The sequence below is a fragment of the Sparus aurata genome, chromosome 6 (assembly GCF_900880675.1).
Source record: "Sparus aurata chromosome 6, fSpaAur1.1, whole genome shotgun sequence".
Taxonomy (NCBI): Eukaryota; Metazoa; Chordata; class Actinopteri; order Spariformes; family Sparidae; genus Sparus; species Sparus aurata.
Window position 1 is genome coordinate 8,135,797 of NC_044192.1, and position 12,789 is coordinate 8,148,585.

Sequence of the window (12,789 nt, forward strand, 5' to 3'; positions counted from 1 at the left end):
TAATCTATTGCATGCCAAACTGGAAGTAGACTAGAAAATAGACCAGAAGTCTGTCGACACTGTCTGCTGTTCCATTTGAACAGAGAGAGTCACTGGTAATATCTTGATTGGCAGTTTATTGCGGGTGCCAATGTATGGAAACAGCCTGTCAGTGAAAGCATCATTAATAACCTCAACATCCCAGTCATGAGTCCCTGAGCTAAAAGCCTCTGAGCCGAACACACTGTGGTACATTTGAATCCTCTCTGTGTTTTCAGGAAGCTTCGGTTTCTTTTCACATCTCACACTGGTGAGATCTTCAGACACGATGAGTTCTGGGTGGGCCGTGTTTGGATCCAGAATCACAGGAGTGTAGGAGACCATCTCCTTCATCTTGCTCCAGATGTTGAAGGTCAGGTTGCCCAGGTGTTTGGCCACGTCTATCAGAGCTCCTGAGTCCAGCTGTGGATCATCCAGCAGGGGGCGCTGCTGGACTCTTTTCACTGCAGCCTTGTAGTTCTGCAGGAATGAGACGTCTTCAGCTCTCAGTTCCTCCTCTGTGGCTTTGACTGTGTCTGACAAAGCTGCTATCTCTCTGCTCAGAGGCTCAATCTTCTTCTTCATCATCTGACTCTTCTGCTCCTCTTCCCCCCTCAGAGCAGTGATCCTGGCCTCCTCTTCGTCTTGTAGAAACTGATAAAGCTTCTTAAAGGTCTCACACAGGTTCTTTAATGCCAGGTTACGAGGTGGATCACTCAACAAAGATATTTCCTTACAAACTGGACACTTGTTTATTTGTTTCTCACTCCACCATTTCTGCAGACAGTCTTTAAAGGAGCTGTGGCTGCATGACAAAACAACAGGATCTTTAAAGTCATGGTAGACCGGACAAGAAAGATCCTTTTCTGATTGAGAAGACATTTGAAGCTGAAAACAATCAAGGCCAACAGGGACGACGGCAAGTCAAGTTAAAAGTTTTACTTTCCCTTTGGTAAATGGTCTGCACCTTTATGGCACTTTTCCAGTCTAATGACAACTAAAAAGCACTGTACAATACATGCTACATTCACTCATTCACACACACATTCATACACTGATGACAGAGGCTGCCATGCAAGGCGCCAACTGCTCATCAGGGGCAATTTGGGGTTCAGTATCTTGCTCAAGGACAATTTGACATGCAACTAGGGGGAGCCGGGATTCGAACTGGTGACCTTCTGATCACTAGACGACCCGCTCTACCCACTGAGCCAACACTCAGTGCCGCACTTGTGTTGTAGCTCCTCTGAAACTTCAGTTTAGGAGGTGAAATCAGCAGCAGGTTGAAGTACAGTATTACAATGATCCTAGTATTTCTTCCTTTGTACAGCCTCATTGTGGAGTTTGGTCTGGTTCGTGAACATTGAAAATACTCGCCACAAATTGTTGTAGTGCCGTATGACACACGTTGTTTGATGTTCACATCTCTGGAATGATGAACACACATAGCTCACACAACAAATAAGGTGCATGAGACCACGCCTTTTGAGCAGGTGTATTCTCAGAAGTTGGGCCAGCCCTGAAATCTGATCACATCACTCTGAAGTGGGAAGCAGGGTGTTTGTTCAAAGAGTAGTGTTGATTGAGTATTGTGATGTTTGGCCCCATTCTGTGGTGTTCTGATTGGTATTTAAGAAACTTTGAGACAATTTAATGTTAGTAATTTAAGTGTACAAGAAACAGTTGAATAGTGCTATTCCAACATGCGTGTGTGTGTGTGTGTGTGTGTGTGTGTGTGTGTGTGTGTGTGTGTGTGTGTGTGAATGAGTGACATACTTGATGCCACCCTATTTAATAAAGTCTGGACTCCCCTGCTTCTGTGAACATGCGTTGCATAAACATATGCTGACAAAAGCCTGTTTTAGTGAACTGGTCTGACTGAGCCCAGTTGATTCACGACCTGAATCCTCCTTGCCAACACCAACAACAAGGAGTGACAGTCAAACCGGTCCCTTAACAATGACTGTGGTGGTTCTGGAGTGGTTACTGTGTGTGTGTGTTATAACTTTCTCTTTCACATCACAAACACTTATTTAGTTATCCTTGCATTACTTACCCATTTAATTCAGGTGAAGCAGCAGTCGTCTGGGATGAGACGGTCTGTAAATGTCTTTAATTCTGTGTTATCAAACACGATATGTGTCAACATCTGGAAGTACACCTGCACATCAGGTGTGGTCTCATGCTTCTTATGGGTTTGTGCGCTATGTAGGCTCATCATTTCACAGATGTGAATATCAAATAATGTGCGTCATACGGCACTGCTATAATTTGTGGTCAATATTCACAATTCACTCCTCTAGTTTCACACATGAAGATCAGTTTGCTGCTCATGTTTAGTTGTTCTCAGGCTGTGAAAGCAGTTGTATGATGTCGTCTGCCTCTGGAGGAGAACATCACCCTGATGATGTCACAGTGATGTCATCAGAATCTCAGATTGAGTTTGGAGACTAAAAATGTACAACAGAAATCTTTGAAGAGTTTGAAAGATGTTCATGTTTACAGGCAGAAAGGGTCTGATGAAAGACGCTACTGAGTTGCATTTTGGGAAATGTAGTATGTAGGAAGTGTTTTCAGAGATTCAACAACATTAGGGACTAAAATTCAATGAAATCAATGGACAATCTGAAAACTATTTAATTGTATTCTTTATTGGTTTTAGAATTAAAAATGATTCATCAGAACACAATCAGTAATGCACTGTTTACATTCATATAGCTCACCCACCTCCCACACATAGTAACTTACAGTGAGTTCAAATTAAGCCTGAATCTGAAGTCTTTAATTTCAAAAGAAGTAATGACTCTGTTAAGATAATGACCGATTGTACAGCTTGCAAAAAAAGTGAAAGTCTAGGTTAAGATAATTCTACCATATTGTCTTTATTTATTTTATAAGTTGTCATGGCAGACCGAAAAAGAAAGATTCTTGTCTGATTCAGAAGACATTTGAAGCTGAAAACAATGAAGGCAGACAGGGACGACAGCAAGTCAAGTTGAATGTTTTACATTCACTTCTTGTCGTAGCTCCTCTGAAACTTCTGTTGATGATGTGAAATCAGCAGCAGGTTGAAGTACAGTATTCCAATAATCCCAGTATTTCTTCCTTCGTACAGCCTCGTTGTGGAGCTTGGTCTCGTTTGCGAATATTGAAAATACTCGCCACAATTTGTAGCAGTGCCGTATGACGCACATATTTTGATACACCCATAAGGTGCACAAGACCACACCTTATGTGGTGTGTGTGTGTGCGTGACATACTTGATGAAACCCCTTCATAAATCATTGCCCCACTTGGCCTGAATCTAAAGTCTTTAATTTCAGAAAGCAGTGACTCTTCTAAGATGATGAATGATTGTACAGCTAGCGAAAAAAGTTAAGTCTCTGGAATGATGAACCCACATAGCTCACACACCCATAAGGTGCATGAGACCACACCTTTTGGTGAGCAGGTGTATTTCCAGAAGTTTGGCCAGCTGGCACTGGCTACCCCTGAAATTTGATTTCATCACGCTGAAGTGAGAAGCAGGGTGTTAGTTCAAAGAGCAGTGTTGATTGAGTATTGTGATGTTTGGTTCCATTCTGTGGTGTTCTGATTGGTATGTAAGAAACTGTGAGACAATGTAATGTTAGTCATTAAAGTGTGAAGAAACAGTTCATAAGAACTATTCCAACGTGTGTGTGTGTGTGTGTGTGTGTGTGTGTGTGTGTGTGTGTGTGTGTATTAAACGCACTTGATGCCACCCCTACATAAATCATTGCCCCACTTGGGCCACCCCAGTCAATAAAGTCTGGATTCCCCTTCTTTTGTGAACGTGTGTTGTATACACATGCTGGCAAAAGCACGTTTAGTGAACTGGTCTGACTGAACCCAGTTGCATCCTCCCTGCCAACACCAACAACAAAGAAAGACAGTCAAACCGGTCCCTTGACATTGACTGTCGTGGTTCTGGAGAAGTTACTGTGTATGTGAGTTATAATTTTCTCTGTCACATCACAAACACTTATTTAGTTACCTTTGTGTAACACTGTCTGATGTACATTTAATAGAATTACGGTCATGTAGTCTCAGTTTAGGCTAATCAGAAGAAATCGGTACGTTGAAGGAGGATTGATGGGACAGGACAACAGTTTGGAAAGAGTAGTTACAAAATGGCTTTATTGGCAACAGTGCCACCTTTAAGTGCAAAACAAAATATTTCAGATATGACTGAAATTCCTTTCTTGTATCAGAAGTTATCAACAACTCAGAAAAGTTAGCTGCAAAATGCTTAATAGAACAACAAAACATTTCACAGTATGAGTTATGGAATATGGGCCCAAAATAATAAACAAAACAAGAAAGAAAATTCAGTCCAAATAGAGTCCAAGTAAAGTCAAGTCTGGCTTTAAGTCAATGTTCACAGTTTGTTTATCTACCCGGTTAGCGTGATTTTATGCTCTAGGTCTTATCTGTATGAAGAAATGGCGCTCCATTTGTTCTTTGTTTTGTTTGTTTTCATATATGTTTGTTTCACTTTGTTAAGTGTCCTTGGGTACCCTGAAAGGCGCTATATAAATTAAATCTATTATTATTATTATTATTATTATTATTATTATTATTATTATTTTCAGTGCCAGTGAAGCTCCCGCTGACGTCAAACCCTCTGCGCGTTAAGGCCTGTTCCGGCTCCACGATCCACCGGTCTAGGCTGTGGCTCGCCATCAGAATCCACTCATACAAAAAAAACAACCTGCATAGGGCAGCAGTACTAACATCTCCTTTAAATACAATCTTATTTATCTCATTAATCTCTCTTCTTCATGAATGTATCTTAACAATACAGTAATAATTCTCTTTTTCTCATAAATCAATGAAATTAAATTATTAAATGACAAAGTATCATATACAGTGGCACAATAACTTTTTAACAGCCAAACACACAATGTATATTAATTTTAAATGGTTTCTTAACTCATCACAGTTAAATGTACACCATTTATGAAATGAATGACTTTCAATCACATATTTTTCCCCAAGAAAATGAAATGAATTATCTTCTGTAACTCAAATGCGCGCAGCTGTGTGTGTTTTAGCTCAAAGAGCTCTAACCAGTTTAAACAAGCTTTTTTAGCTGTATAGCATGTGCTAGCGCAGTTAACGCAGATGTCATCCCTTCTCCACAGCAACACACATTTTCAACCTCAACAACTTGTTTATCTGTCTCTGGTTGGCCTTTTAAACTCTATCACAGAAACACAACTATACACAGTGGAGACATATTCATTAAAATAAGCAAGTAATTAGCCTGGTCGGCATCGCTAGCATGCTACGCCAATCATTCATAGCATTTACTCACCAGAGTTTTCACTCGATAAAAATCAATATCCACACGGTCAGGTTCAGCAAGAAAAAACCCCCTCCTTATACAGAAGTCCTCCAAACTGATAACTCGAACAAAATTGTAGTCTTTACAACTTCACAGGCTGTTATCAACCTTCTCAAACTAGCTTGGCTCTCGTGTGGTACTCCCGTTTGCATCGGTGCGTAGAAAAGACCAAGAACAGAGAAAAACAAGAAACTTGGCACTGCCAGCGTTTTGTCTTGGATTAACGTACACCTTGCTGGTGAAACCAAGCAACTACATCTGAAATCTACTAGGCTATATAGCTCTGCACACTGTTCAACTGTAAACTAGGGGTGGGCGATACTGCAAATTTTGGTATCGATCCGATGCCAAGTAGATACAGGGCCAGTATTGCTGATACCGATACCGATACTGATACGTTTTACTTGAAAATTTCTGATCAATGAATGATTTTGTACTTTTGCCTTTTATTAGTTGACCGTGATTATGCGCTCACACAAACTCTGTGAAGAAATACGTGTGATTTGCTGAATTTATAGAAGAGAAACTACAACAAAAATATCGACCTCATCATGCTAGTATCGATCCAATACCAATACTCTTCTTGGTATCGATGCTATCGATGTTTGGATCGATCTGCCCACCCCTACTGTAAACATTTGGGGAAACACTGTGTGCGTAACTAATGGGTGTTACATTTGTATAACTTTTAACACATTTTGGGCAGCAATAGCTCAGTCTGTATGGACTTGAAGGTCACCAGTTCAAGTCCTACTTGGACCAGAAAAAAGTATGATGTGGATTAGTAGTTGGAGAATGCTAGTTCACATCCTGAGCATTGCAGAGGTGCTCTTGAGCAAGGCACAGTACCCTAACACTGCTCATTGGGCGCCATAGCATGTGTGGCAGCCCCTTCATTCATCTCCTCTACACTGCATGTGTGTGTGTGCGCGTCCGTGTGTAATGCGATAATGTGAGTGGAAAAAAGAATTTCCCCTTGCGAGATAATAAATAGTATTAAACATTTTTGAAAAATATATAAAATGTGGATGAAACAGCGGTTGTCTAGGATGAGACGGTCTGTAAATGTCTTTCATTCTGTGTGGTCAAACAAGATATTTGTCAACTTCTGGAAATACACCTGCACATCAGGTGTGGTCTCATGCTTCTTATGGGTTTGTGCACTATGTGGGTTCATCATTCCACAGATGTGAATATCAAATAATGTGCGTCATTCGTTACTGCTACAATTTGTGGTCAGTGTTTTCAATATTAACAATTCACTCCTCTAGTTTCACACATGAAGATCAGTTTCCTGCTCATGTTTAGTTGTTCTCAGGCTGTGAAAGCAGTTGTATGATGTCGTCTGCCTCTGGAGGAGAACATAGTAGAAAGTGTTTTCAGAGATTCAACAACATTAGGGACTAAAAATGAAATGAATGGACAATCTGAAACTATTTCTACTTTATTCTTTATTGGTTTAAGAATTAAAAGTGATTCATCAGAACACAATCAGTAATGCACCGTTTACATTCATAAAACTCACCCAACTCCCACACATAGTAACTTACAGTGAGTTCAAAATTAATCCCTAAAATAATTCTACCACATTGTCTTTATTACATGGTTTAATGTTATTTACAATGATTTTAATTTTTTAAACTGTATTATTATAGTCCTATATATATGCTGCAAGGTATGCATCTTGTTCTTTAATTACAAATTTGAGAGGTTGATTTATGTTGTTGTTCTGTACTCTCATTATTTGACTTTTTTAATTCAAGCATCATTATCAACATCAAATATTCAGAATCATTATATGCACACATGATTTCTCCTCAGCATCGTATTCAAAGTTAGAGCATAAGAGGAAGTAAAACAATATAAGTCACAAAATCAGAAGCATATTTTTTTTCATTGAACATTATCAGTACACTTTTTTGACAGAGCTAATGATCAGAAATTCACAACATGGTTCATTAAATGTTCCTGAAACTCTGACGCTCCTCTGTTCATTCATATAAAGATATGTGTTTTAACCTGAAACACACAGAGAGGCTCAAGTTTCATAATGACACCAAGAACTTGTATTATCACTGTTAGCATGTCTAGCTAACACTAGGAAGTAGGCCAGAAGCCTGTCGGCACTGTCTGCTGTTCCATTTGAACAGAGAGAGTCACTGGTAATATCTTCATTGGCACTTTATCCAGATGAGCAATGTATGGAAACACGCTGTCAGTGAAAGTGTGTTTGAAGGTGTGTATGTGTGTGTTAGTATCGAGATCATAGAATGACAGTTTTCCTTTGTCAAACTCCAGGTGAACTCTGATCCTCTGGAGATTCTTTGCAGCGAGAACTTTATCTGGGAGTGGTGGAGAGACGGCTGTGTATTTTCCATTATGGTTCATGATTTCCCAGAATCCAGTCGGTATTTGTCCCTTTCTCCAGACAGACTCCCTTATGACACCTACGCCCCAACATGCATCATTAATAACCTCAACATCCCAGTCATGAGTCCCTGAGTTAAAGGCCTCAGAGCCGAGGACAAAGGGGTACATTTTAATCCTCTCTGGGTTTTTAGGAAGATTCAGTGTCTGTACATGTGTCACAGTGGTCAGATCTTCAGACACGATGAGTTTTGGGTTGGCTGTGTTTGGATCCAGAACCACAGGAGTGTAGGAGACCATCTCCTTCATCTTGCTCCAGATGTTGAAGGTCAGGTTGCCCAGGTGTTTGGCCACATCTATCAGAGCTCCTGAGTCCAGCTGTGGATCATCCAGCAGGGGGCGCTGCTGGACTCTTTTCACTGCAGCCTTGTAGTTCTGCAGGAATGAGACATCTTTAGCTCTCAGTTCCTCCTCTGTGGCTTTGATTGTGTCTGACAGAGCTGCTATCTCTCTGCTCAGAGGCTCAGTCTTCTTCTTCATCATCTGACTCTTCTGCTCCTCTTCCTCCCTCAGAGCAGTGATCCTGGCCTCCTCTTCGTCTTGTAGAAACTGATGAAGCTTCTTAAACTGCTCTTTAATCTGATTCTCTGTGTGTTGGGCCTGGACCTTAATGCGTTCCGCTGTTTGATCAAAGTTTCCTTTAACTTGTTCAAAGCTCTTCAGTTTGTCCTGTAAGGGTTTCAGGGATTTCCGAAGCTTCTTTTTGTGATCCAGTGCAGCTTCATCGATGGGACTGAATCTGTGGTTCTTGTGTGTTTTTGAATCTTTGCAGACGAGACACACTGGCTCCTGATGGTCCAGACAGAAGAGTTTGAGTTTCTCACCGTGCAGACTGCAGACAGGCTCTGCTGATGCTCTTTGGTCTCTCTCGTGTAAGAAGGTCTCACACAGGTTCTTTAACGCCAGGTTACGAGGTGGATCACTCACTGAAGATATCTCCTTACAATCCGGACACTCGTGTGTTTGTTTGTCTCTCCACCATTTCTGCAGACAGTCTTTACAGAAGCTGTGGCTGCATGACAAAACAACAGGATCTTTAAAAATGTCATGGCAGACCGGACAAGAAAGATCCTTTGCTGCTTGAGAAGTCATTTGAAGCTTAAAACTATGAAGGCAGACAGGGACGACGGCAAGTCAAGTTGAACGTTTTACTTTCCCTTTGTGTCGTAGCTCCTCAGAAACTTCTGTTTATGATGTGAAATCAGCAGCAGGTTGAAGTACAGTATTACAATAATCCCAGTGTTTCTTCCTTCGTACAGCCTCGTTGTGGAGTTTGGTCTGGTTTGTGAATATTTAAAATACTCGCCACAAATTGTTGTAGTGTCTTATGACGCAGGTAGTTTGATGTTCACATCTCTGGAATGATGAACCCACAGAGCGCACACACCAATAAGGTGCATGAGACCACGCCTTTTGAGCAGGTGTATTTCCAGAAGTTGGGCCAGCCCTGAAATCTGATTACATCATGCTGAAGTGAGAAGCAGGGTGTTAGTTCAAAGAGTAGTGTTGATTGAGTATTGTGATGTTTGGTTCCATTCTGTGGTGTTCTGATTGGTATGTAAGAAACTGTGAGGGTTAGGGGTTAGGGTTAACCCTGTACAAGAAACAGTTGAATAGTGCCGTTCCAACGTGTGTTTGTGTGTTTGTGTGTGTGTGTTCATGTGTGTGTGTGTGTTCATGTGTGTGTGTGTGTGTGCGTGCGTGCGTGTGACATACTTAATGACACCTCTACATAAATCATTGCCCCACTTGGCCTGAATCTGAAGTCTTTAATTTCAGAAGAAGTAATGACTCTATTAAGATGATGACTGATTGTACAGCTAGCAAAAAAATTCACACCTCTGGAATGATGAACCCACATAGCTCACACACCCATAAAGTGCATGAGACCACGCCTTATGTGCGGGTGTATTTCCAGAAGTTGGGCCAGCTGGCACTTGCTAGCCCTTTAATTTGATTTCATCGCTCTGAAGTGAGAAGCAGGGTGTTAGTTCAAAGAGCAGTGTTGTTATGTTTGGTTCCATTCTGTGGTGTTGTGATTGGTATGTAAGAAACTGTGAGACAATGTAACGTTAGTAATTAAAGTGTAATAGAAACAGTTGAATAGTGCTATTCCAACACGTGTGTGTGTGTGTACACGGACGAGAAAAAACTGTGATGTGGACTAGTAGTTGGAGAATGCTAGTTCACATCCTGGGCATTACAGAGGTGCCCTTGAGCAAGGCACTGACCACTAACACTGCTCATTGGGCGCCGTAGCATGTGTGGCAGCCCCTTTACTCATCTTCTATACACTGCATATGTGTGTGTGTGTGTGTGCGCGCGCCTGTGTGTGTAATGTGAGTGGAAAAAATAATTTCCCCTTGCCGGATTATAAATAGTATATAAAATTAAGAATAAAAAAAGGGGGCGCTGTTTAGCTCAGTTGGTAGAGCAGGCATCCCATATACAGAGGTTTTGTCCTCGCTGCAGTGCACCCAGGTTCGACTCCTGGCCTGGGTCCCTTTGCTGCGTGTCACTCCCCTTCTCTCTCATTCTGTTTCCTGTCCAAGACTTCAGCTATCCTATCAATAAGGCCGAAAATATACTTAAAAAATGAAATTAAGAAAAAAATATTTAATTTGGGTGAAACAGTGGCTGTCTGGGATGAGACGGTCTGTAAATGTCTTTCATTCTGTTTAGTCAAACACGATTTTTGTCAACTTATTGGTCTTACGGGTTTGTGCGCTATGTGGGTTCATCATTCCGCAGATGTGAATATCAAATAATGTGCGTCATACGGCACTGCTACAATTTGTGGTCAGTGTTTTCAATATTCACAATTCACTCCTCTAGTTTCACACATGAAGATCAGTTTCCTGCTCATGTTTAGTTGTTCTCAGGCTGTGAAAGCAGTTGTATGATGTCGTCTGCCTCTGGAGGAGAACTGATGATGTCACAGTGACGTCATTAGAATCTCAGATTGAGTTTGAAGACTTAAAATGTTCAACAGAAATCTCTTCCAAACTGTATTTGTGGAGTTTGAAAGATGTTCATGTTTACAGGCAGAAAGGTTCTGATGAAAGAAGTTACTGAGTTGCATTTTGGGAAATGTAGGATGTAGGAAGTGTTTTCAGAGATTCAACAACATTAGGGACTAAAATTCAATGAAATGAATGGACAATCTGAAACTATTTCTACTTTATTCTTTATTGGTTTAAGAATTGAAAGTGATTCATCAGAACACAGTCAGTAACGCACCATTTACATTCATAAAACTCACCCGCTGCCCACACATAGTAACTTACAATGAGTTCAAAATTAATCCTTAAAATGATTCTACCACATTGTCTTTATTACATGGTTTAATGTTATTTACAATGATTTAAGTTTATTTTTAACTGTATAATGTCCTGCTATGTAGTCCTATATATATGCTGCGAGGTATACATCTTCTTCTTTAATTACAAATTTAAGAGGTTGATTTATGTTGTTATTCTCTACTCTCATTATTTGACTTTTTTGAATTCAAGCATCATTATCAACATCGAATATTCAGAATCACTGTATGCACACAAGATGTCACCTCAGTATCTTGTTCAAAGTAAAAACATTAGAGGAAGTAAAACAATATAAGTCACAAAATCCAAAGTTTTTTTTTTCATTGAACACTATCAGTACATTTTTTGACAGAGTTAATGATCAGAAATTCACAACATGGTTCATTAGATTTTCCTGAAACTCTGACGCTCCTCTGTTCATTCATATACAGATATTTGTTTCTAACCTGTAAACACACAGAGAGGCTCAAGTTTCAAAATGACTCCAAGAACTTGTATTATCACTGATATGACAAATGATGACATTTCTGAGTCGGCTTACCTCACCTGAAAATAATAACACATAGCATCTAGCTAAGACTAGAAACTAGGCCAGAGGCCAGTCGGCACTGTCTGCTCTTCCATTATCAGAGAGTTTCATTGGTAATATCTTCATGTCCTCTTTATCCAGGGTACTAATGTACGGAAACAGGCTGTCAGTGAAAGTGTGTTTGAAGGTGTGTATGTGTGTGTTAGTAGCAAGATCAGAGAACGACAGTTTTCCTCTGTCAAAGTCCAGGTGAACTCTGATCCTCTGGAGCTTCTTCACTCTGAGAACTTTATCTACAAGTGGTGGAGAGACGGCTCTGTATATTCCATCAAGGTTCACAATTTCCCAGTATCCAGTCAGTATCTGTCCCTTTCTCTGGACAGACTCTCGTACGACACCTAGGGCCCACATAGCATTATCACTAACCTCAACATCCCACTCATGAATCCCTGAGCTAAAAGCCTCAGAGCCGAACACACTGTGGTACATTTGAATCCTCTCTGTGTTTTCAGGAAGATTCAGTTTCTGTCCACGTCTCACAGTCGTCAGATATTCAGACACAGTGAGTTCTGGGTGGGCTGTGTTTGGATCCAGAACCACAGGAGTGTAGGAGACCATCTCCTTCATCTTGCTCCAGATGTTGAAGGTCAGGTTGCCCAGGTGTTTGGCCACGTCGATCAGAGCTCCTGAGTGAGTGTGCTCCTTCATAATCTGAATCATTTGCTCCTCTTCCTCCCTCAGAGCAGTGATCCTGGCATCCTCTTCCTCGCGTAGAAACTGATGAAGCTTCTTAAACTGCTCTTTAATCTGATTCTCTGTGTCTCGGGCCTGGTCCTTAATGTGTTCTGCTGTTTGACAGCAGACTGGAGGAGAAGGATCCTTTTCTTGTTCAGAAGACATTTGAAGCTGAAAACAATTAAGTCCGACAGGCACGACGGCAAGTTAAGTTGAACGTTTTACTTTCACTTCGTGTCGTAGCTCCTCTGAAACTTCTGTTGATGATGTGAAATCAGCAGCAGGTTGAAGTACAGTATTCCTATAATCTCAGTGTTTCTTCCTTCGTACAGCCTCGTTGTCAAGTTTGGTCTGGTTTGTGAATACTGAAAATACTCACCACAATTTGTACC

At 40.8% G+C, this 12,789-nt stretch overlaps 2 protein-coding genes across 3 annotated transcripts in view; one reads left to right on the forward strand and one right to left on the reverse strand.

The window, feature by feature from the left end:
- lmcd1 (LIM and cysteine-rich domains 1) overlaps positions 1 to 12,789 on the forward strand; it is a 68,431-nt gene that overhangs the window by 21,301 nt on the left and 34,341 nt on the right. The window contains exon 1 of one of the 2 annotated variants that reach the window (XM_030421254.1): positions 12,214 to 12,352. The exons of the other annotated variant lie outside the window; for it this stretch is intronic. The gene's annotated coding sequence lies outside the window, so the exon portion shown is untranslated. Of the gene's footprint in view, positions 1 to 12,213; positions 12,353 to 12,789 lie in introns of those variants that run through there. 2 annotated transcript variants of the gene reach the window in all.
- LOC115582854 (tripartite motif-containing protein 35-like) lies at positions 31 to 8,914 on the reverse strand. Its single transcript, XM_030419074.1, has 2 exons — positions 7,514 to 8,914; positions 31 to 507 (listed from the first exon to the last, which is right to left on the reverse strand). Exons 1-2 carry the CDS (start codon positions 8,903 to 8,905, stop codon positions 31 to 33), a joined length of 1,869 nt encoding a protein of 622 aa, XP_030274934.1. The 5' UTR covers positions 8,906 to 8,914.

Excerpts from the sequence above, each read along its gene's own strand:
- LOC115582854 (XM_030419074.1), bottom strand. The coding sequence starts at position 8,905 with ATGACTTCTCAAGCAGCAAAGGATCTTTCTTGTCCGGTCTGCCATGAC. Across the intron at positions 508-7,513 it reads TTCAAATGGAACAGCAGACA|TTCCTGCAGAACTACAAGGC; the intron begins GTGCCGACAGGC and ends GAAGACGTCTCA.